A 20,868-nucleotide genomic window follows, 5' to 3' on the forward strand; every position below is an offset into this window, starting at 1 on the left:
AAAAGCTCAAAAACAGACTCCAATGAGAAACTGCTGAACTCGAACTGATATGCAAATTAGATACAATCAATTTAGGGTTGAATAGACACTGGGAATGGCTGAGCCATTACAAACATTGAATCTATCTCCCCTTGTAAGTATTCTCACACTTCTTATCAAACTGTCTGTACTGAGCTATCTTGATTATCACTTTAAAAGTTTTTTCTCTTACTTAATTGGTCTCTCAGAGTTGGTAAGACAACTCCCACCTTTTCATGTTCTCTGTATGTGTATATATATCTCTTCTCTATATGTTCCATTCTATGCATCTGAAGAAGTGGGATGTAGCCCATGAAAGCTTATGCTCAAATAAATTTGTTAGTCTCTAAGTTGACACAAGTACTCCTGTTCTTTTTGCAGTTATCAGCAGAGGTTAATAATACTGCCCCAGTAGTAAGATCTTTGTTGTTCATGAAAGTGAGGTGAATAGTGAAATGGCAAAATGGGCACTTAACGGAATGTTATAGGTTAGTGAAGATTAGGAAGGAGTGAAAAGAATTCAAGATTTAGCTAATCATACAATGAGCTAGTAGATGATGTTCATTGTCAGTAAGTGCCAAGTTTTATCATATCGTATCTGGTACTCAGGTCCTTTGTCCTTTATACTTGTACACACTGTTGGATTCTAAATTACTTGTACCCTTTCTGGAAAATATCTAGTCATTCTTGACACGACAATTAAGAAGCATTCTCAAAGCATAGTGATGGTCAGAAAATATAAGGTTAAATTATATTAACTTAACTAGAGAATAAATGGAAAATGCCATTATGTATGTTAACATTCTATCCTCATCTTGAATACTGAATTCATTTTTTGTCATGTAGTCTAAAAACCATGGGTATGGCATAAATATAAATGTTCAGAGAAGGGCAACGGATATAATTTGTGGAAGGTAGGAGTAAAGGAGGCATCCACATCAGAAGAGATTAAAAAACCCAGAACTATGTAAGCTGGAATGGAAAAAGACAGGAGATTTAAAAAAGGTAATATAGAACAACGTATGGTACAGAGAAGCCTGATTGCTCCTGCTCATGCCTTTCCATAATAATAGAATAAAGGCAGAACCATGTTATAATTAGACAGTACATTTAAAATATTCAGAAGGAAATTGTTTTTTTCTAAATTAACTAAATGAAATTTTTTTTCTAAATTCTAAATGAAAAAATTAACTTGTGGAACTCACTGATGCAAGAAATTGAACCAAATAGCTTAATGATGCAAGAACAGATTATAACACGCAGTGTTTGAATAAGAAAAGATTATGCAATTACACAGGCTAGGAAAAAACTACAAAACCCATCAATTCTCATGCTTCCAAGCATAAAGTGTTCACAAAATGGCATTAGAGAAAATGTCCTTATTATCATTATTAGTAGTAGTATTACTATAGTGCCCAGAGGCTATGGTGTACTTACAACATTGCAAGGTGGGTGATAGGAGTTTTAAGCCTGCCTATTGAAGTACCCAGTACTGACCACTGATGGAAAAAGAATATGGGATTGGATAGACCATTTGTCTGTTTCAGCACATTTCCTAGATTCCTAAAGAAGAGGTTAAATAAATCATAAATACCCTTCGAAAATAACCATCCATGATATTTTAAGTCAACTTTTTTTTGTTTTTATATAGACAGGTATTCTTTGTCCAGTCCCTTGTGCAAAAAAGCTACAGGATTCTCTCGTAATCAATCGGCAGTAGCTCTGTTGTAACCAGATTGTATTTGTGGCCCTTACTGTAGGATTTGTAAGTGCTGCTACAGCCTCAGGGTGTATTTACATAAGTCAAAAGAACACACTGCCCAGGACTGGCAGCAACAGTGAAAGACAGACACCCTGTTCCCCACTCCTTTTGAATGTAAGAATTGTGTGTATATCCAGCATAGGTTTGGTAACTAAATAGCCAAGAAAATAGCCAGAGAATATTTTAGAGGCATTTTCCTGTTTAAAAAACAAACAGAAAAAAACCCAACAACAAAGAAACCAGAGCATATATTGCACTGGAGCTAGATTGTAGCATTTACCCTGAGCAGTAAGGAGCTGTGTGCAGCCACACACCTCTTTGTCATCTGCCAGGGTCTTGATTTTGCAAGGTGCTGAGGACACTGTCCCCTCCATCTCCCCTCCTCCCATAAAGTACTTAGACACACACAACTTTAAGCATTTGAGTTGTCCTGTTGAAATCAAGGGCATTGCTCATATGCTTAAAGTTAAGCGTGTGCTTTGATGCTTTGCTGGATCAAGACAGAGTGCTCAGTTCCTTTTCAGATCAAGCCCCAGGAGAGCTCAGGGGAGGATTTTTGGAGCTCGAGAGAGCATTGGGGGAGTACCCACTTTTCACCATCCCTTAGAATGAAGCACTGCGGGATGGTACAGCACTTTCTTCTCTCCATGGACTGGTGCAGAGGGAAACCACTTTGTCATCACCCACCTCCTGCCTGTCCCTCCCCTTAGTCTTCTGAGGCAATTCCAACTTCCAGTTTCACTTCAGGCACAGTTCTATGCTCCCCTCACCCACCAAGTGCAGGGACTCTAAAGGTCCTTGGCCCTTGTGTACCAGAAGAAGGATCCTCCTCCCCCACCATACTCATACTACGATCAAGGAAAAAATAGTCGTTTGATATATGTGTATAAGCATATGTAGGAAGAGATTTGTAACATAGGGTTGAATGTAGATCACGTGATGCTTTTTTTCCCCTTTGCTTTTTACTGGTTGCTATGGAGTCCTATTGAAGCAGTAAGTGGTATATAAAAGGACTTCAAACAGAAACCTAATATGGTGAATATTTCTGTACATCTAAGAAGCACTTGCTGATAGATGCAAATTCTGAGAAAAGATAAAAAAAAATGACTATGCAATTCTTCTGGGAATCGGAATATTTTCACTCCATTGGGAAACCTCAAAGATTCCCAGTTTGCTGGGAGGAAAGAAATATATCCAGAGGAATTCAAAGCCAATCAGGAAATGTGGGGGGAAGCTGTTCCCTTTTTAATCATGTTAAACTACATGGTAGTTTTTTGACATGGACAACTATCCTTTAGAGCCTAATCTTAGCCCACCAGATTCTTCTTACTGTTACCCCATACAGATTTGAACCAAGGATTCCACAAAGCTACTACGCTGACCTACTTCATCCTTTTATCCTGGATCTATGGTTACCTGGAAACAATATTTATATTCTCACCCACATGCTGTTACCAGATTTGCCTGTTACTTAGGGGTATGCTTATTTATTAGGGTTAATCTTCGGGGGCGGGGAGAGGGTTCTGTAATTCTATCAATGTACAGCTTGTGTCACTTCTGTTCTCATATGGAGCTCTACTTCTCCCTGCTGCAAGTTCCCTCCCAATGGAGCTATCTTGCACGACCTAGGCTCCCCAGGGCTGGATTCTTCCAGCCCCAGAATCAGATGAACACATACACACACATTGACAGAGTGCGTCTTAGAGGACCGGGTTAATCAGCACTCCCAAACTGACCCCTTATATGTCCCTGGGCTCAGCAAGCTGGTCGAACAGCACCTCCAAGCTGTCACCCACATATGCCGTGGGCACCGCACTGAAAGAGAGTACACCTAAGCAGTCTGGGTCAAGCAGCACTTCCAAGCTGCCACCCTCATATGTCTCAGGTTCAGCATGTGCCTATCCCCACTTTCATGGTACAATTGTTCTGGTAATAACCCACTTGATGAGCAAATCCCACAGGATTTTGTGGCGCTGCAGGGATCTTTAGCGTAGGTATAAGGAGTGTTGCTGCAGAGTGAATGGGGAAGCCAAAGAACACCCACAAGGGGGGTGGGGCGGAGAGAGAGAGAGAGAGGCAATCAGCTTAACCATGAAAATTATTTATTGCCAGGTAATAACCATAGTGGAGCCAAACAAAGAAAACAGTTACATATTAAATTTAAGTTAAATTGAATTATAAAAGTCAGGTTTAGAAAACTATAACAGATCACACAAAAATCAGGGTCAGAAGGCCTAGAGAGAGAGAGAGAGAGAGAGGTTCTCACCACTCTGTGAAGCTTGAATCAATCGGGTTTCCCAGGTGGTGGTAGCTGAGGATCCAGAGTCCTGGAGACATGCAAAGCCCCCAGCACGATCAGTCAGGAGAACGTGAAGTCTCAATGGAACTGATGCAGATTTTGGATCCACGAATCAGAACACTTACTTGAGCATGGGTCAGGGTTTTTGTAGGGAAGCAACAATGGTTCAAGGGAGAACACTAGATTTGTTTTGTGGGTAAACTGATGGCTCAAGGAAGTACACCAAAATTGTTTTGTTCAAGCCCAACAGTAGGAACAGTTCATCCTAGCTATGGGTGGTGTTCCTTGGAGGGAGCTTACAAAGCAATTAGGAAGCATCACTATTTTGGATACCAATAAATGATTTATTACTAGAATTGGTCTGATAACTGCTGAGCTGGGTGTGTGCAGGTGGGTTCATTAACATCTGGAGCAGAGATCCCCCATCATGCTGTGCTTCCCTGCTTTTCTGGTCCCAGAGTTTAGCGTGGTTCTTGCCTTGGAATCTGTGTTCTCCATTCTGTGTGCTAACGGAGATGCCTCCATGTCTCATCTTTGAGCAAATGAGGCTAGGGGAGTTGCCTTAATCCTGTCACCCTTCTCCCATGGATTTAGGTGTGTCTCCACTGCCTTTTCATTGCTTTTTGTAAGTCTTTCTTCTGATCGGTTTTGGTTCAAGCAGAGGCTGTGAGTGGGGCAGGGGGGAGAAGGTATTTCATGAGTCAGACAGGCTGAGTACTGCACCCTGGTCCCCCAAGAACACGTTGCTGATAGGTAACAACGCTGTATAGAAAAAATAAGTGAATTCTAGTAACAAAACAATTAGAAATGTCTGCCTGGCAATGATATACAATAATGTACATCTTATCTAACTAAAGTTGATGTTAGAGAAGAGTAAATTGGTGTTAACACCAACTAATTTAATGCTGGTTCTGGTTCTGTAGAGATATGAGCAAATTCTGATTTACTGTAATGGGCAGAATGAGTCTGATCCTCATCAAAATCTTGTATTGCAGTAAGCTAATTCTCTGTTTTGAGTGTGTTACTAAATTGCTCATATTTTCGAGGAGATGAGAGAAAATGACTTTAACTTAACTTATTGGATTCTTTGAAGAAAATAACTGGTTAATATATTTGATGTGAATAATCTTAGTTATTAATTTATCCCTTTTCCTCTGTTTGTGAATCACTGACAAATGTAACAACTTCTGTGAGTATATATGTAATTCATCATTTTGCTGGATAATTTGGACAAAAAATTTTGAGTGTATGAGTTGGCTGTGAAGTTTCCTATTTGAGTATTCACTATTTTTGGAGAGTGCTTCATCATCCAAATCACAATGTGCTTTTTTTCTGTTTCCTGACTGAAACCTTTTAAACAGGAAAATGATGACCAATCACAACCAACCATCACATTTTGAAAATAAAATACTGAAACATATTTCTAGAGAACTGATAACAATCGTTATCATTAATTATTATTTATATTACCATAGTACAACAACCCATTTCTGTGGCTGAGTAGATCAAAATAGAGCTGCCTGCATTAGCTTGCGTAAATCAGTATTAAGTTTCACCTGCCATTCTGCGGCTCATTCGCGTCACTTTCTTGAGTCCCTCTGGAGTTCCCTTCATAGTTTCTTTAGATTTGATTAACCTACATCATTTTGGGGAACTGGCAAAATTTGCCACATTGCTCTTCACCTCCTTTTTCACTTTTTAAAGGAAATATATTACACATCCAACAGTCCTAGTAGGAATCCTTTTGGTATTGTACTGTCAACCTTTCCTAGACTGAAAATTGGCCATTTATACTTGTTGTTGGTGGGGTTTTAGTTGTTATTTTCTCTGTTAGCTTATTTCTAATCCATGACAAAAACTTTATTTCTTATTCCGTGCTATTTTGACTCTTTAATAACTTATTGTGAGAAACTATAAAAACCTTATCAGAAGTTCAAATACATTTAATCTGATTCTAGTTTAACCACTATTTTGTTGAGATGGGTTATGTATTCTAGTACCTTGGGGAAATAAACTTTTCCTTTACAGAAGCTGTTGTCCCCATTATGTCATGTTTACCTAGCAGTTTTATAACTCCCTAATTATTGTTTAAATAAGTCTGAACTAAAGCTCAGTGATCTATGAGTCTATGATATCTACAGGTTTCAGAGTGGTAGCCGTGGTAGTCTATATCAGCAAAAAGAATGAGGAGTCCTTGTGGCACCTTAGAGACTAAAAAATGTATTTGAGCATAAGCTTTTGTGGGCTAAAACCCACTTCATCGGACGCATGCAGTGGAAAATACAGTAGGAAGATATATATACACAGAGGACATGAAAAAATGGGTGTTGCCATACTAACTATAATGTGAGTAATCATTTAAGGTGGGCTATTATCAGCAGGAGAAAAAAAACTTTTGTAGTGATATATCAGTATGGCCCATTTCCAACAGTTGACAAGAAAGTGTGAGTAACAGTTGGGGAAAAATTCGCATGGGGAAATAGGTTTTACTTTGTGTAATGACCCATCCACTCCCAGTCTTTATTCAAGCCTAATTTAATGGTGTCAAGTTTGCAAATTAATTCCAATTCTTCAGTTTCTTATTGGAGTCTGTTTTTGAAGTTTTTTTGTTGGAGTATAGAGACCTCAAAGTCTACTGATCAGGAAGGCTGAAGTGTTCTCCAACTGGTTTTTGAATGTTACAATTCTTGACGTCTGATTTGTGTCCATTTATTCTTTTGCATAGAGACTGTCTGGTTTGGCCAATGTACGTGGTAGAGGGGCATTGCTGGCACATGATGGCATATATCACATTGGTAGATGTGCAGGTGAATGAGCCTATAATAGTGTGGCTGATGTGATTAGGCCCTATGATGGTGTCCCCTGAATAGATATGTGGACAGAGTTGGCAACGAGCTTTGTTGCAAGGCTAGGTTCCTGGGTTAGTGTTTTTGTTGTGTGGTGTGTGGTTGCTGGTGAGTATTTGCTTCAGGTTGGGAGGCTGACTGTAAGCAAGAACTGACCTGTCTCCCAAGATCTGTGAGAGTGAGGGATTGTCCTTCAGGATGGGTTGTAGATCCTTGATGGTGCGCTGGAGAGATTTTAACTGGGGGCTGAAGGTGATGGCTGGTGGCTTTCTGTTACTTTCTTTGTTGGGCCTGTCCTGCAGTAGGTGACTTCTAGGTACTCTTCTGGCTCTGTCAATCTGTTTCTTCACTTCAGCAGGTGGATATTGTAGTTGTAAGAATGCTTAATAGAGATCTTGTAGGTATTTGTCTCTGTCTGAGGGGTTGGAGCAAATGCGGTTGTATCTTAGAGCTTGGCTGTAGACAATCAATCATGTGGTGTGGTCTGGATGAAAGCTGAAGTCATGTAGGTAAGTATAGGGGTCCGTAGGTTTCCAGTATCGGGTGGTGTTTATGTGACCGTCGCTTATTAGCCCTGTAGTGTTCAGGGAAGTGGATCTCTTGTGTGGACTGGTCCAAGCTGAGGTTGATGGTGGGATGGAAATTGTTGAAATCATGGTGGAATTTCTCAAGGGCTTCTTTTCCATGGGTCCAGATGATGAAGATGTCATCAATGTAGCGCACGTAGAGTAGGGGCATTAGGGGACAAGAGCTGAGGAAGCATTGTTCAAAGTCAGCCATAAAAATGTTGGCATACTGTGGGGCCATGCAGGTATGTGCTACAGCATTTGCTATCCTTCAGTCCTGTGGTATAGCAGCAGATTTGAATGAGAATTTGCATATTTCTGTTAGTAGTTGTATCACTTCATCCTTAATTGCAGTGATGAAGCAAAAGACTTAAGCACATGGTCAACTTTATACATGTGAGTAGTCCCACCGAAATCAGGTTACGTCCCATTGAAGTCACCAGGACTATTCACGTGGTTAAATCTAAGTATGCTTAAGTACTTTGCAGATTGGGTCCGGTGATCTCAAAACGCCTGGGTGATACCATTTCTCAGAAATATATGTTTCTTTCAGCACATTAATCTCCAACAGTACCTCATCTTTATCAGTGGAAAATTGTAGGTTTCTCCTCAACATCCTTGGTGGTGACGACTGAAGGAAATAAATCATTTAGCTTTCTCCAATGTCTTTATCCCTTTTAATTGTTCCCTTTGTACCCGTTACTCCAGTCACAGGTGGATTACTTCTGCTAAAATTAAGTCATTTCTTATTTACTTTTTATAAATTTGACTGATTTTGACTAATCTGTCTCCAAAATCCCTTATCTAAACTCTTCTAATTTTTCTACCATGCTGTTGTTCCTTACTGCTGTCTTCCATTCGACTAACTCTCCATTTTCTTAAGGATACTTGTTTGACCTGAAGACCTCTTTTATGGTACCTTGCTATTCACTAAAACTGTTTGTTTCCTTCCTTCCTGGCTTTCATTGTTGACTAGCATGTACATATCTCTAGTAACTCATTAGTGGCAGGCTGAAGCAGGCTCCATGCTGAGGCCACACAGTGGTATTGTAGTTCCCTTTCTTGACACAGCAATTTATATCACTTTTTGTAAGTGTGTCAAGCGCTGGGAGGATGGAAAATTGAGCCAAGTGACAAAAGTGGTGGAGTCCCAGAAAAGTCTTATGAGTTAATATATGGAAAATAATTTGGATGCAAATCAGTGTAACAGCTGAGTACTTCACATGAAAGCCACAAGACTAGGAAACTGAGGGCTTCATCCTCAAATGGGATTCAGCATGATTTCCATTGTGTTCAACTCTCCCGCATGTAACTTTTATTGAAGTCAATGGGAAATGCAGGTGATCAGTAGCTCTGTTAATTTGGTCATTTAGTTAGGTGCCTAAATACTGATTTTGGTACCCTGATGAAGATTTGGGCCCAATCATAACAAACATTTCAGTATGATTTAGAATTTAAATAAAACTTATTCATGCTTTGTGCAAGCAGTTCTCATCCATCCTTAAAATTACTCACCTCGTCTTATTTTAAAGTGTCAAAGGTGGCAGCACCAGCAACATCCCTATGAATGTTCTGTAAAGCAGGGCTGGCTCCAGCTTTTTTGCCACCCCAAGTGGCAAAGAGAAAAAAAAAAGGCCCCGATCAGCGCTGCTTCATTCTTCCGTGGCAATTCGGTGGCCGGTCTGAGGGACCCATTGCCAAATTGCTGCTGAAGACCCGAATGTGCCGCCCTCTTCCATGGGCCACCCTAAGCACCAGCTTAATGCGCTAGTGCCTGGAGCCAGTCCTGCTGTAAAGGAAGCTTTCCTGTCCAGAACTAGGAGACCAATCCATTTCTGCACCCTGTGCAGACCTATTTGTTGCTTCCTACAGTGGTGAACATTAAATCTGTTTTTAAAATGGCATATGTTGGATTAAATTCAGACCGGGATTATTCCATTCCCCCCGACATAATCCAGGTTACAGAGCTACCATTGGCAGAGAATCCACCTGAAATGATTGTGAAAGGGGCCTACAACAAGCCAGGACAGCCCCAAAAAGAGACAGCCCAGAGTAAGGAGACGTGTCCAGTATATCATGATCATATTTCCCAATTCAGTGCCCCCTACTAGAAAGCTGCTACTAGTATTCAGGGAAACCTGACCGCCAGCTAAAGCAACCCTCCCATGATATGACAGGAATGCCAGTGGGGTGTGAATTGAGGGCACAGAGTCTGAAGGAGAAATTACTTTTCCTTTATTGGAAGTTTATGGTTGTCTGAAGTATTCATTGGTTAAATCGTACTAAAAGGTGTTATATTAATTTAGATGGAATATATGGGCCCAAAGGTACTCACATAACTGAGTCACTTGGTCTGGCCATTAAACAGTTTCAAATGAGGTTCATTTGAAATGTAAAGTATTAAGTTCAACTTTCATTTGAACAGCTTCCCTTGTTCCCTTTCCTTTTCGCTGAGAGAGTTTTTAGAAGGAAAAACCTTGTTTGACAGTCTCTTAGATGGTATTAAAATGGTAATAACTGTCCTTTGTGAGGAAAAGAGAAGAAATTAGCTGAGACTGGCTAGAGTTCTCACTGTTGCTGTTGTTGTTAAAGTCTGATCCCATTCCCAAAAAGACGAAACAAGGCAAACACACACACAAAGGAGAAAGAAAATAACATCAAAGAGAAAAAAATGCAGCTTCTGTGTCTGGTACTGACTCTCACCTGCTACCTCGCTGCTGGAAAAACACATGCACAGCACAGTCTTGTTAGCCACTCAATCTGGCAAACTTGTACCAGCATTGGGCTGTTTAGGGCATTGGTTTTAGCTGCCTCTTTTCTGTCACAGGCCTGCAAAATATGCAGTCTTGGCCAACTAGGCCAGACTCTTATCAGACAGAAGGGAAAGGGAGAGGAGTAGGATAGGATAAATGAAGGAAAAGGATACCAGGGCGGCAGGGGAGAGAAATGGAGTCCCACATTCTACGTGGTGTTCAGGATTCAGCCAATGCCAATAGAGGCAGGGCCGGCGCTACCATTTAGGCAACCTAGGCAATGTTCTAGGGCGCTAGAATTTGGGGGAGGCGCTATTTTGCCGGGGGGGGGCGGCACGCAGGTCTGGTGGACCTACCGCAGTCATGCCGGTGGACGGTCCGCTGCTGGAAGGGCTCCGGTGGAGCTGCCGCAGTCATTTCGGCGGACAGTGCGCTGATCTAAAGGCTCTGGCGGACCTACGGCAGTCATGCCTGCGGCAGGTCCACCGGAGCCTTTAGACCAGCGGACTGCCCGCCGGCATCACTGCGGCAGCTCCACCGGAGCCTTTCCAGTAGCGGACCATCCGCCGGCATGACTGCAGTAGGTCCTCCGGACCCGCGGGGGGCGGTGAAATGGCCGTCTGCCTAGGGTGTCAGAAACCTTGGCGCCACTCCTGAATAGAGGTAGTGGCGTCATCTGGCCCAATCTGGTCAGGACATTTTTCAGGATTAGGATGATGAAGGCTGGGGTGATGGTGGCAACCATGATGATGAAGCTCACTCCAGTAGTCAGGTTTTTTTCCAAAGTCTCTTTCTTTAAGGACCTCCAAAGGGAGTAGTGAGTGCAATAGCCTGTCCTCTCATTATTTTGTGCACTAATTAGGCTTAGTTACTGACACTCCAATTTTTGTTTACTGATTTCTGGTTCCATACTTTCCTTGATTACCAGCATTATCTTAACACAGTCCTTGAGTTATATCAATAGGCTTTTTGATTTGGACTAATTCAGTCTGTTTCCCTTTCATACCTTTTCCCATCAACATTTGTTATTATAGGTTATTGTCACCTTTTATAAACTGTCACTCACTTTTTATAGTTGAGCTCACAATTAAGGTAAATCTGAGGCTCACAACAGAGGGTATGTCTACACTACGGGATTATTCCGATTTTACATAAACCGGTTTTGTAAAACAGATTGTATAAAGTCGAGTGCACGTGGCCACACTATGCACATTAATTCGGTGGTGTGCGTCCATGTACCGAGGCTAGCGTCGCTTTCCGGAGTGTTGCATTGTGGGTAGCTATCCCATAGTTCCCGCAGTCTCCCCTGCCCATTGGAATTCTGAGTTGAAATCCCAATGCAAAAACAGTGTCATGGGTGATTCTGGGTAAATGTCGTCACTCAATCCATCCTCCATGAAAGCAACGGCAGAAAATCATTTCGCGCCCTTTTTCCCTGGATTGCCTTGGCAGACGCCATAGCATGGCAACCATGGAGCCCGTTTTGCCTTTGGTCACTGTCACTGTATGTGTATTGGATGCCACTGACAGAGGTGGTACTGCAGTGCTACACAGCAGCATTCATTTGCCTTTACAAGATAGCAGATGGTTACCATCCCTATTGCACTGTCTGCCATGCTATTGTAAATTGGTGATGAGATGACGGTTGTCAGTTGTTCTGTACTGTCTGCTGCTGTCATGGGTGCTCCTGGCTGGCCTTGCTGAGGTCGGCTGGGGGCGCATGGACAAAAATAGGAATGACTCCCTGGGTCATTCCCTTCTTTATGTTTTGTCTGACAATAGAGTCAGTCCTGCCTAGAATATGGGGCAAGTGTACTAGAGAACCAGAGAGCACAGCCGCTCCATATCACAGCCCCAGAGATTCCGCAGAAATGATGAGCTGCATGCCATTCTAGGGGGTACCCCTGCAACAACCTCACCCATTGCTTCCCTCCTCCCCCACCCCTCCTGGGCTACCGTGGCAGTGTCCCCCCATTTGTGTGATGAAGTAATAAAGAATGCAGGAATAAGAAACACTGACTTTTTAGTGAGATAAAATGAGGTGGAGGCAGCCTCCAGCTGCTATGATAGTCCAGGCAGTACAGAATCTTTTCTTTAGACATGAAAGGTGGGGGCTAATAGAGCTCAGCCTCCAGTTGCTATGATGAGGACGGTTACCAGCCATTCTGTACCATCTGCCAGGAATGATCGGGAGTGACATGGTATTCTATCCCCAATTTGAACCTTAGAGTCCAAAAAATGGGGTACCAGCATGAATTCCTCTAAGCTTAATTACCAGGTTAGATCTGATACACTGCCACCACCCAAAAATATATAGTGTTTTGGGGCACTTTGGTCCCCCCCAAAAACCTTCCCTGGGGACCCCAAGACCCAAATTCTTTGAGTCTTACAACAAAGGGGAATAAACCATTTCCCCCGCCTTCTCCTTTCTTCCTCCCAGATCTTTCCTGCCCTGGGTACACTAGGAGATCACCGTGATTCAAACTCCTTGAATCACAACACAGAGAAATCAGGTTTCTCCTCCCTCTTCTCCCCTGCCCCCAGGTTTTTCCTCCCTGGGCTCCTGGAGAGATAGACAGATTCAAGCTCCATGAATCTAAAACAAAGGGATTCCACCCTTCTCCCCTCCCTGTTAAGTACAGACTCAATTCCTTTGCCTTAACAAGGGGAAAAAATTAATCAGATCTTAAAGAGAAAAACGTTTAATAAAAGAAAAGAGAATAAAGAAAATCACTGTAAATTCAAGATGGAATATTACAGGTCTTTCAGCTTATAGAAACTGGAGAAAAGCCTCCTCCAGCAGAAATACAATTTAAAATACTTCCAGCCAAATACACATTAGAACTCTACCAGCCAGATACACATTTGCAAATAAAGAAAACCAATTAAAAAAAGACTAAACCGCCTTTCTATTTGCACTTACTGCAAAGCCTGTAGAGCCTGTAGTATGTCCGGTCACTCTCGGATCCCAGAGAGAACACAGACAAAGAACAAAGAACACACACACACAAGCTTCCCTCCACCCAGAGTTGAAAGTATCTTGTCTCCTGATTGGTCCTCTGGTCAGGTGTTGCAGGTCACTGTTTGTTAACCCTTTACAGGTGAAAGAGACATTAACCCTTAACTATCTGTTTATGACAGGGAGTCATTCCCATTTTTACCCAGGAGCCCCTGGCCGACCTCACTGAGGGCAGCCAGGAGCACTCACGGGGTGATGATTACAATGGCAGACGGTACAATATGACTGCTATCCACCAGGAAGGGGATGCTGGTGTTCAGCGCTGCAGCACCCTGTCTACCAGCAGCATGCAGTAGACATAGGGTGACATTGAAAAAAAGCGAGAAACTTTTTTTTTCCTTTTCTTTTTTGGGGTGGGGAGGAGGGTGTAAATTGACGACATATACCCTGAACCACCCGGGACAATGTTTTTGACCCTTCAGGCATTAGGAGCTCAGCCAAGAATACAAATGCTTTTCGGAGACTGCGGGGACTGTGGGATAGCTGGAGTCCTCAGTACCCTCTCCCTCCCTCCATGAGCGTCCATTTGATTCTTTGGCTTGCCGTTACGCTTGTCACACAGCACTGTGCTGTGGCCTCTGTCTATCATAGCCTGGAGATTTTTTCAAATGCTTTGTCATTTAGTCTTCTGTAACGGAGCTCTGATGGAATAGATTTGTCTCCCCATACAGCGATCAGATCCAGTATCTCCCGTACGGTCCATGCTGGAGCTCTTTTTGGATTTGGGACTGCATTGCCACCCGTGCTGATCAGCACTTCACGCTGGGCAAACAAGAAATGAAATTCAAAAGTTCTCGGGGCTTTTCCTGTCTACCTGGCCAGTGCATCTGAGTTCAGATGGCTTTCCAAAGCGGTCACAATGGTGCACTGTGGTATACCGCCCGGAGGCCAATACGGTCAATTTGTGGCCACACTAACCCTAATCTGACATGGCAATAACGATTTCAGCGCTACTCCTCTTGGGGAGGAGTACAGAAACCAGTTTAAAGAGCCCTTTATATCGATATAAATGGCCTCGTTGTATGGACGGGTGCAGGGTTAAATTGGTTTAACGCTGCTAAATTCGGTTTAAATGCGTAGTGTAGACCAGGCCAGAGACTGACAAGTGGACCTGGCCACCTATTTTATATGTGGCTCCGAAGAATGGTAAGGGAGGAAATGCTTTACGTACATTTACTGCTTATTTGACAATCGGATCCTTAAAATTAATAGAATAAATATTCAGCTGAGACACAGATTAATTTACTGTTGTGCTGCAGCCTTCCACTACTGAGGAAAGCACTGTCTTTAGTTTGACTTTCTAACTCAGACTTTTTGGTACTATTTGGTTAGGTTCCCAGTGGTCCCCCTGTTGTTGCTAGGGTGCTGATAATACCCAATGCCAAGAAAGCTAAACACTCTTTCATCCCAAACCAAAGGTGTCACTGATCTCAGTGACATCTGCAAGCTCTGTGATTATCATATGTTGCCCTAGTGATTATACTTTGAAGGGTATTTTTACTATGTTATGAAGTGGGAACAAAGAAGCACAGAAAATAAACTGATTCTTCAGGAAATTAGAGAGACAAGGCGGGTGAGGTAAAATATGTATTTACCAAATTCTGTTGGTGAGAAATACAAGCTTACGAGCTTACACAGAGCTCTTATTCAGGTTAGGGCTACAACACCACACAATACAACAATCTGCAGGATATAGTTTCTTCAAAGGAGAAATTGTAAACTTGTAGATCAAAATTTGCCAAGAGGAGTGAGCAAAACTAAGAGCTGAATTCAGTCCTGACAGATCAGTGGAGTTGCCCTTCGTCTTATGTAGGAAAGGCAAACCCTGCTTTAAGACTATGTTTTCCATTTTTTGGTTTGTTTAATATAAGTAGAAACAATGTATCTTCAATGTAAAGTGACTCATTAAAGATTAAAGAAAACAGGGAAACCGGACAGAACTAGATTTTCCATGAGAGAGTACAGTGTCTCTCCCCCATGTCACAGGCAATATTAACTTTGAAAACAAAATGGCAGCCATCTTTCCACATGGTCAGAGCTCTTAGAAATTAAAAAATACAGTGCAAAGATAATAAAGGCTACTATACCAGTACATTACATCACAGGCGCCGACTCTGTTGGTGCTCAAGGGCTGGAGCACCCAAAAAAAAAGTGCCCCCCGTCCCCCAGCAGCTCCGCCAATCAACTCCTCCCGATTGCTCCTAGCACTTCCAGCACACTGGCAGCCCCACTGATCAACTCCTGCCCCTCCCTCCCAATCAGCTGTTTCACAGTGTGCAGGAGGCTTTGGAAGGAAGAGGAGAGGAGCGGGGATGGGTCACACTAGGGGAGAGGGTGGAACTGGGTGTGAAGAGGTGGAGCGAGAAGAGGTAGGGACTTGGGAGAAGGGATGGGTGGGGCCTCGGGCAGAACGGGGGGATTGAGCACCCTCTGGGCCCAGAGGAAGCCAGCGCCTATGCATTACATAATCATTTCCATAAAGACTAAGCTATATTTTTTTGGAGAGACTCGTACTCATTGTTTACCAAAGGAACTTTCCCAGTCCAGAATTACATGTTAAGAAAAATGTACAGTGTTCCCTTCTCTGTCTCTGTTTATCTCTCCCTTCTTCATAACTACAGCTGTTAGTAATTATTCTCTGTGAGATGACAGAGCCCCTGCAGTCAGCCTACTGCTAATTAATACAGAGTTCCTATTTTGATCTGTCATCATTATTTTCCATTTTATGCTTGAACGATATAAGCTGGGCCATGGCTAAAATGTATTATACAAAAAAAGAACTCTTCCTTCCTTTTCAAATAGCCTCTCTCATTTATCGCTATATAATTTATGCATGTCTTGTACAGACATGCCTGTCTGTTTCTGGTTTTCTTCCTTATAATGCAGACAAATTGTTGGTGGAATGTATCCAAGGTGCAGGAATTCAATAGGATGGCTAGTTCAAGCAAATTTTCTTAATAAAGTTAAACCTTGTTCTATGCACTATTTATTTCACCCGCTGACTACTATTGTCTCAGGTTTATAGCAGGGTTTTCTCTCTCTTTTTTAAATACATATAATCTGTAGTTTCAGGTTTCGCAAGGGTAGCCGTGATAGTCTGTATCAGCAAAAACTATGAGGAATCCTTGTGGTACCTTAGAGACTAACACATTTATTTGGGCATAAACTTTTGTGGACTATAACCCACTTCATCAGATCTGGGGTTTTTAAAATCTGTGGTTTATTGCTTCTTACTCCAGAAATGTTCAAATTCTAATGGGCTTTCCTTACTCAAAGATCTAAGCACTGATCTCTATACTTTTGAGTTACTGTGCTGTTTCTATAATTTGGAGCATGCCAATGGATGGCCAGGACAGTTCTGGCTAGGAAAGGATATATCCTAAGGGCCAAATCCTCAGCTAGCATACACCTGGTACTCCCTAAATTATAGGCTATGTTTCTGTTTCTGAAGTGAATGACTATAGCTCAGAATATTTTCTTCCAGAGAGAATGCTGATTTGCATCAGGTGATGATCTAAACATAGGTCTTTGATTTATCAGGGTCTGTGAGTGTGAGTTTATCACATTTAGAATCTAGTTTTTACCGGATTCATTACTGTAAAAAAGGAACAGAACAGCAACAAATTAATGAAAGAGAACACTTGGAATTTGTGAAGCACCAGAAAATCTGTCTGATGAATATCTGTCTCATTAGCTCTGTGGGCTTGCTAGTTGTCATAGTTAATGCAGTGTTTTAAACTAATAGCCTAAAGCTGTTTAATTTACTATAGACAAATATTTTTCCAATGCAGCTGAGCTAAAATCTATTATAAGGGATGCCACAAAATGCCAAGAGATTTAACTCAGGATCTATTTTATCCATCAGTGAACAGACATTATCAAATCAAGGAATACCTTGTGATGCTTTTTAAATATCTGTCTTTTCTAAAGAACTTCACTAAAATAAATATCTGTTTCCTTGTACATGAAAAATCCCTGGCATATCTGCATTTCCTGTGGTTTGAAGATAATTACAACCCTTTATGTCTGCTTTGGCCTTAGGAACTCCTTCACAGATATTCTACGGGCTATTCTGTTGTCTTTGGAAGTTCTCATTGAAGATCAAGAGCTTCAGATAAATGGCTTCATTTTAATTATAGACTGGAGCAATTTCTCCTTCAAGCAAGCCTCCAAGCTAACACCGTCTATCCTCAAACTGGCCATTGAAGGGTTACAGGTATGTGGAATGTGAGATGCATGCATGAACTCACTTAGCTAGGTTTTGTCATTGTAGTCAGGATATTTCTCAGAAAGCAAAAGAGAGAAAAATCAATAAAAAATTTCAATAAAAAAATTATTTGAGTATCATCCAGTTGTAGCCTAGCCCTAGTTTCAGATGTTCATTTTTGATTATCTATTGCTTTCATTTAAAGGCTAAATCATCTTTGTCTCAGGCATGTATTACTACTGTAGCAATTAGAATAATGTTTAGAGATTTGAGATTTAATCCATCTGAGAATTCCTGGGGATTAAAATCCAGCGACATCTGCCTTATGAAGCATGCTGTACATGTGCGGGTGCATATGTACGTGCAGGGTGGTGAAGGGAAGGGAGTAGTTGTGATTATCAGGAGATGGAAATATACTGCTGAATCATACTCTCAAATATATTTGGGTTTGGGTTGTAATGGGAAAGAAGGAGGAAAGACTCCCTGTGGGAATCAATGTACTACCATTCAGACTTCCCTAATTTCCTGCAGAAGCTCTCCAAGCATGATAATATACCAGACATTAAATTATGTTATGGTCAGTTCAGAGGAGGTACGTGCATCTGACACCTGTAAACAAATAGGAACAAGGTAAAACTACATGAAAAACAGATCTGTACACAATCGGTCCACAGTATGCTTTAAAAGAGCTCTTATAAAGAGTATTGCGATCAACTATTCTCCAGGCTCACTGAAGGTAGGATAAGAAGTAATCAGCAATCTGCAGCAAGGTTAAATATTAGGAATGTATTTTTTAACTATAACGGTAGTTAAGCTGTGGAATAGGGAAATTGTGGAATCCCTGCCATTGGAGGTTTTTAAGAAGAGGTTGGATAACCATCTGTCAGGGATGGTCTAGGTCCTGCCTCAGTGCAAGGGGCTGGACTTGATGACTTCACAAGGTCCTCTGTCTGGCTCATTGGCCTAACACCTTTACTTGGATACTTCAAGAAACCTTTTGTTCCCACTCCAGGACTCTGTCTACTTGATATGTCTGTAACAAAGTCCATATGAACTTCCCCCACTGGGGATATATTACATTCAGTCTGGTGGCCGCTTAGGTAGCCTCTTAGGACCTTTCACAGGCTTCTTCCTAAAGCCCCTCCCAGGACTTTTGACTAGAGACCCAAACCTCCAACCCCTTTACCAATCTCTCCCTCAAAAAACTGAGCCACACCTTACTCTTTCCCAGCCTGCCTCATCATGGGGACTCAGTACAAGTCTAACGCCCTGCCAATCTCCCTTAAATTCGGAAAAGAGAGCTGTCCTTATCCGCTTTCCCAGCATGCTTTCCTGAGAGGCCCACAATTTTCATGTGCCTTGGAAATTGCAACCTCTTCTCTTCCCTCCAGAATGCCTTTGTTCTGGGTAGAAACTAGGAACAGGCCAGTGCTGGATCCAAAACCTGTCTTAAAGGGCCATCATGCCCCATTACAGTCCCCTAGGTCACCTTGTTTGTTTCTGTTCCTGCTTAGAATGAACATGACGCTTAGAATCAGGTTTCTGGTGAGAATGTTCACAGAAAAGGCATTTAAAATAAGATTTCTGCAAGTATTTTGCAATATTAGCAAGAAATTAGGTGTTTCTGTGAACAGTTTAGGTACTTACATGGTTCCCACTTAGCATCTCCCTCCCAAGTATTTATGTAGCTATCCTCACACCACCTTCTGTGCTATGGGGTATTAGTATTATCCACAATTTTACAGATGGCAAACTAAAGCAAAGAAAGATTAAGTGATTTGCCCAAAATTACAAGGATTGAGCCCAGATTGCCTGAGGCCTAGTCTAGTGCCTTAACCCAAAGCTTTTTATTACAGATTCTGAGGCTGCCTTATTTTCTGATAAATCCCTGTGTCTTGCACAAAGATTTCATTTGTTTATCTATCAGCTGCCAGTCTTAGTGACAGATGATTTCTTAATTTTTTTATTTAAAAAGAACACACAGATGATTGCAATAAATATATGTGGAGATAAAAATAACTGCATTTCTAGAACAAATTAAAACAAGGGGAATGTGTCATGGACTGTGCAGACCACTGGAGGATTCCATTAGCAATGGGAATTGTAAACGCTGCAATTTGGGTTGCAAAAATTGGAAAACAATGCCTTGCTGCTTCTTGAAGATTACTACACCTCATGACTTCCAATTGTTCTCTTTTTTGTTCAACATAATCTACCAATCTGACACCAGCCAGTACTGGGCCATTCATCTGACATCAGAATAAAGGAATCAGGAACTTCTTTAGAGCATTCAGACATATTAATTACAAAATCATTGTGTAAGTTAAATGCTCTTATATAAAACACAGACTTTTCAAGTGACTGATTTCCCAGTTTAAAGAGTTTCAGTAACTTTTTCATTTTAACATACCTGTCACTATCCCAATAAACTTTTTAGTTGTTTCAGATGCTTTTGAAATATAAACAAGACCTATATTGGAGGGGAAAAGGGAGAGAACCACTGTATGAGTGTGTTGCTTCTACTTTGAAGGTGACTGGATTCATCGATTCCCAGGCCACAAGGGGCCATTGTGATCATCGAATCTGACCTGTATAATACAGGCCATAGAACTTCCACAAAATAATTCCTAGAGCAGATCTTTTAGAAAATCATCCAACCTTGATTTTAAAATTGTTAGTGATGAAGAATCCACCACAAACCTTGGTGAATTGTTCCAATTGTTAATTACTCTCACCTTTAAAAATGCATGCCTTTTTCCCAGTCTGAATGGAAGCACTTAGGGGGTTCTAGTCTCAAGGTTTATCATATCTGCAAAATATCAAAGTGGTTTTAGTGCTTTGTAAATATCTGCAGCCACTAATCTCCACATGCAGATATTCAACCAGGCAGATTAACAGAATATAGCCATTCCCTTTTTTAAGGAACAATATTGGGCCAAACTTATCCGTGCATCAGACCACTGAAGTGGATGGAGTTACAACAGGGATGAAATTAGTTCATTATTTTATGATTACATATGGGGTTGAACCCAAATCCTGATCGTTACAGAGCTTCAGATATGAATTTTGCAGGTTCTCTTCCTAATTGTCTGAAACTAAACTCCAAATCTGAACCCTCTCTCTCAAGTGTTAGGGAAACTGATCTGGATGCTAACTCAGTGCTTTGGGCCCATCTTTGTTTGAAATCTAGGATTATTGAAAAATAAACATTAATTGTTTGATTGAATAATATTAATCTAGGCAATGATGTTTCTTGTCACCTTTAAGATGCAGCGTGTTCTCCATCCTGGTGAAAGAGAGCAACTCAACCCTTTTAGTTTTTCTCAATCTGCTCCTGCAATGCAATAACACTAAGTAATGAGAATGGATGTTATTCAGTGCACATGTTAATTAATCCC

General features: G+C 41.5%; 1 protein-coding gene across 1 annotated transcript in view; it reads left to right on the forward strand.

The window, feature by feature from the left end:
• The window catches only part of CLVS1 (clavesin 1), a 134,265-nt gene that overhangs the window by 38,057 nt on the left and 75,340 nt on the right, over nt 1-20,868 (forward strand). Inside the window, 1 exon segment of the mRNA XM_030553159.1 lies at nt 17,305-17,479. Coding sequence (XP_030409019.1) covers nt 17,305-17,479 — 175 coding nt within the window.

The sequence above is a fragment of the Gopherus evgoodei genome, chromosome 2 (genome assembly GCF_007399415.2).
Source record: "Gopherus evgoodei ecotype Sinaloan lineage chromosome 2, rGopEvg1_v1.p, whole genome shotgun sequence".
NCBI classification, from domain to species: Eukaryota; Metazoa; Chordata; order Testudines; family Testudinidae; genus Gopherus; species Gopherus evgoodei.